General features: G+C 59.0%; 1 protein-coding gene across 1 annotated transcript in view; it reads left to right on the top strand.

Moving 5' to 3' along the window:
- Nucleotides 1-2,043: 2,043 nt before the first annotated feature.
- The window catches only part of HSPB1 (heat shock protein family B (small) member 1), a gene marked incomplete at its 5' end in the record, with an annotated part of 3,073 nt that continues 672 nt past the window's right edge, over nt 2,044-4,444 (top strand). Inside the window, one exon of the mRNA XM_021717742.1 lies at nt 2,044-2,097. Within this exon, the coding sequence (XP_021573417.1) occupies nt 2,044-2,097 (54 nt within the window). The remainder of the gene's footprint in view (nt 2,098-4,444) is intronic.

Genomic DNA, 4,444 nt, shown 5'->3' with positions numbered 1-4,444 from the left:
GAAGGAAGGAAGGAAGGGAGGGAGCCACAAGCCATGCCCAGGCTAATGTTTTTATTATCTCAGGCCTGTTGAGCGTCGCTCGATCCCCCCCTCGCCTGCCTCCACTGTTAAAACACTGTTCCATGACACTTGCTATAGCGCGGTAAGGAAGATTTTATTCAGGACCGTTGCGATGGGCACAGGAAACACCGGGATGGGACTCTGCAGTGTGGGAGAGGTTGGACTCTCCTCCGAATACGGCATGGGCCAGTGGGAATGTATGGCCAAGGAGCAGGGTGGGGCCAGTGGATGGAAAATTACTAAGGGGGAAGAAGCCTCAGGGTAAGAGGGATTCTGGCTAAACTGACCCAGCAGGATCCCAGCTGAAGGCAGCCAGGGAGATCAGACATCAGCTGGGGCTGATGCAGGAGGAGGACCCCATCAGCTCTGGAGGGTGATCCAAAGGTTCTTGCTAAAACTGGATTTGATAAGGAAATGCACTGAGGATCCTAGGAGAAGTTTCCAGAGCCCGACTGAAGTTTGTTCAAGCAGAGAATCTTTGTCAACTCTCCCCATGTACACACACACCCCCCCCGCAGCATTTTGTGGGGGGCGGGTGGTGTGGGGGAGTCTGGGGGGAGGAGAAGAGCAGGAGAATCTGTTGATTCATTGCCCTGGAAGGAGGCTTAGAGAACATCCAGTCCGATGGTCTCATTGTACAAATCAAGAAAATGAGTCACAGGAGCCGGCCCCTGGCCAAGGGCGCAGAGTCAGAGACATTCAGATCCCTAGACTCCCGAGCTAGGCAGCCAGGCGGGACGGCGGGGGCGGGAGGATGGATGCCCAGCCCTCCCGCCTGGCACCTCCTTGGCCCTCCTCCTTCAGCGGTGACGTGTTTGGGGTGATGTCTCTGAGGCCGGCCGGAGGTTTGGGGAGTGAGACAGGCTGGAGATGGGTTTTCAGAAATAGACTCTCAAGAGACAGCGTCTAGACATTTCCAGAAAGACCCGGTGCCCCCCGCCCCCCTGTGCTCTAATGGCTGCCCATACTTTGAGCTCCCAACAGGCCTGGTGGCTGGTGCAATCCATCAGCTGTTAGGCCTCTCCCGGGAGCTCCAGCAGCTGCTGGAAGACTCTCGTGCTTTCTCTGAGGCTGGGCCAGCGAGGGCGGGACTGGCTGGGCTGCCAAGGGTGGAGCTAGCGTGGTCAAGGCCTCAGGCGGTGCCAGGGAGGGGGCTGGTCTTGGGGCTGCTGCAGAGCCCCCAGATTTTAGGACAAGGGAAGGCCTCCGGCCCTGCAGTTAGCAATGAAGGGGCAGTAGGGCTGTGACCCACTCCCCTCCCTGTGGCTTCTGGAAAATCCCTGGGGGTAGAGTTGTCCACTTTATTCCAGAAAGACTACCCCTGGCAGCTCAGTGCCCAAGACCCTGAAGCCAGCCACAGACGGCCAAAGAAAGGTTGGGCAGGTGGGCCGAGTGGGATCTGCCATCCACCCCTGGTCCCTGCTTGCCAGGTCGGTTTCCAGGTGGGGAGGACAGCCTCCTAGAGAAAGAGCACCTGGTCAAGGCTAGAAGGTGCTTGGAAGCCCACAGACCTCCCTGCACTGCTGGGAAGTCTCCCCCTTGCGGGATGGAGAACCAGAAGGCCTGAGCCCGTAATCAGCTCTGTGACTTGGAGCCATTCTGACCCTCAGTTTTTGCGTCTGAAAAACGGGGCTCTGTTAAAAAGCCTCTGATGCTCTATTAAGCACGTACAACTGGGTGAGTCTCATCGTTCTAAGTCTCGGAGCCCCAAATCAAAGGCCCTCAGAAGAACACTGAGCACTTACTGAGCAGCAGGCACTCCATGCACAGCAATGCTTTGAGACTGACCACAACAGTCCTGTGAGACGGTGTGAAGGTGGGGACATGTGGGCTCAGAGAGGCCGCCAAGCCAGTGAACAGCCACACCCAGACCCAAGCCCCGCCCTGCCTGCCCCCAAAACCCAGTTTCTGTTCCACCACTCACCCCCATCTCACCTCTGTGCCGCCCAGAGCCACCCATGTCCCCTCCCTTGTGACTGGCAGGGTGACCTACGACTTGTCCCTCAAGAACTGGCCCCTCGAAGATGAATGTGATTTGTGAGTGAGCATTCCCAGTGCGGTGAGTTGCACCCTAAGTTGCACATCCTCTCCTGGCAGGGGCAGCAGGGGCGGACCCGCCCCGCCCTGGTTTCGGACAAGATGAAGAGAGCCATGAGAGAGCTTGTTCTCCAAAGTGCTGGCAGCCGGACAGGCAGCTTCTACCCAGAGCGTGGCTGGGCCTGGCAGGGCGACGCCTGAAAGCATCCACGACCACACCTGGGGTGCGGCACCCCGAGCTTGTCTGGGCCAAGCCGGGCAGGGAGGGGCAGATGTGCCTCCCCCCGCTCCTGCCCTCACCCTGACTTTACAGAGCTAGGGATGGGAGTGTTAAAAGCCAAAGCCCTGGGGCTTCACGACGCTGAGATCCATGGCAGGGGGTGGGGGTAAGGTGGGCAAGCAGGGAGGGCGAAGGAGCTCCCAATTGAGACCCAATGGGCTCACGATATGACCAGCAAGGGAGGCTCCAGAGAGCGGGGGTCCTGTCTGCCTCCCACCTTAGGCCCTCAGGAGCCCTGGGGGCTCGGAGGCCTTTCCAGGGGTCCCTCAGACTCCTGGCCCAGTCCTAGCTCTTCCCTGATGGAAAGCGGGTGGGTGAGAGAAGCATCTATGAGCTCGCTCTCAAAAAAGAAACTGAGGCTCAGAGGAGGCGTGGGACTTACTGCTAACTCCAGTTCATCAAGGTGAGTGGCCCGGAGTCCGCCCAGGTGTCCCGGGATTCTGGGCCTGGGCAGGGTAAGGCAAGGCCTTACTTAGGGGCCCTGGCCCCCTGCAGAACTGGCGGGAATGGAACCCCGGCCCTGGGAGGGGCAGAAAGCACAGCAGGACTGGGAAGAGGGGAACGCCGACCCCGGGCTCCGAGAGGCAAGAGGCTGGCTGGCTAGTGTTTCACTGGAGGCAGTGGCGAGTCACTTAATCTCTGTGAACCTCACCTCCTGAGCAGCGGAGAAGAGCTGGGACTTCTGAAGGTGGGCGAGAAGGGATGTCAGGACGGTGGCAGAAGCCTAGGGGCTGCACCCTCCCTCAGAGCTGAGGGTCGGGCCAGGATCCCCTAGGTGGCCAGATAGAAGAGGTGAGTTCAAGGGTGAGCTTCAGGCTCCACCACCTGGAGCTCCCCTTTCCCTCTGTGCTGTGGGAATAAACAAAACCAGTTTTGAGATCATAATCTGAAAAAAGGGAAAGGAGGTTCCTTGCCTAAAACCACCTAGTAAATCAGGGGCAAAACCCAGACTAGAATGAGGTTTGCTGCACTCGAGGTTCCTGGCCAGGACGTCGTAAAGAACATCAGATGGAATAATGGGAAATGTGACAAGAGTCTTCTTCCCGATGCCCTCTGGGCACTGGGCCTCTGGGGTTCTGACCTGGGCGAGCCCCACGGCTGGGGCAGGGGACAGATGGCCAAACTGCCAACTCTCCCTCTTCTCTCCCTTCAATCCCCAGCAGATAACAGCAGCAACAATGACAGCACCAGGCCTGGGGCTGAAGTCTTCACTTGCATGAAGTCACCCAGTCCTCAGGCCAACCAACACATGACAGTCAGGTCTCTTAACAATGGAGACAGGATCTGAGAAACGCCCTGTTAGGCAATTCTGTGTCCAGTGCACGTACACAAGCCCAGGTGGTACCGCCTACTCCACACTAGGCTAGCGTCTAGCCTGGGGCTCCCAGGCTACCGCACTGAACACCAAAGGCCACTGCGACACACTGGTACCTGTATTTCGGAACAAAGAAAGGGTGCAGTAAAAAAAATACACAGGCCGGGCTCGGTGGCTCAGCCTGTCACCCCAGCACTTTGGGAGGCCGAGGCGAGTGGACTGCCTGACCCGCGGGTTCGAGACCCGCCTGGGCAACTTGGTGAGCGCTCGTCTCTACACTAAAAATCAAAAACTAGCCGGGCATGGTAGCGCGTGCCTGTAGGTCCAGCTACTTGGAAGGCGGAGGCGGAAGGATTGCTGAAGCCCGGCAGATGAAGGGAGGCTGCGGCGGCCGGGAGCGGCCACTGCCCTCCAGCCTGGGCGACAGAGTGAGACTCCAACTCAAAAAAAAACAAAACGAAAAACAGTTCTGGAAGGACGAAGCTGAAGGGTCGCTGGAGGGACCCAGCAGGTGGACACGGGGGTGGCCCTGAGCGTGCGGCCGCCCTCCGGCCCGGGCGACAGTGAGACTCCGACTGCGGATGAAAAGATACACAGGTCCCCCGAACCCAAACGTCTCTACTGTCAACATCAGCGTCTCCATTTCCCGGGCGGGACGCCGAGGCGCAAAGGGTCCGGCGGCCCCAAGCTCATCTGTGGCGCGGCAGAAGCAGGACGTGAACTCGGGCAGCCCGGCTCCGAGCCACGTCCCG

The sequence above is a fragment of the Carlito syrichta genome, unplaced genomic scaffold (assembly GCF_000164805.1).
Source record: "Carlito syrichta isolate Samal-C Ts95f unplaced genomic scaffold, Tarsius_syrichta-2.0.1 Scaffold109700, whole genome shotgun sequence".
NCBI lineage: Eukaryota > Metazoa > Chordata > Mammalia > Primates > Tarsiidae > Carlito > Carlito syrichta.
This window is presented reverse-complemented; position numbering and strand designations above follow the sequence as displayed.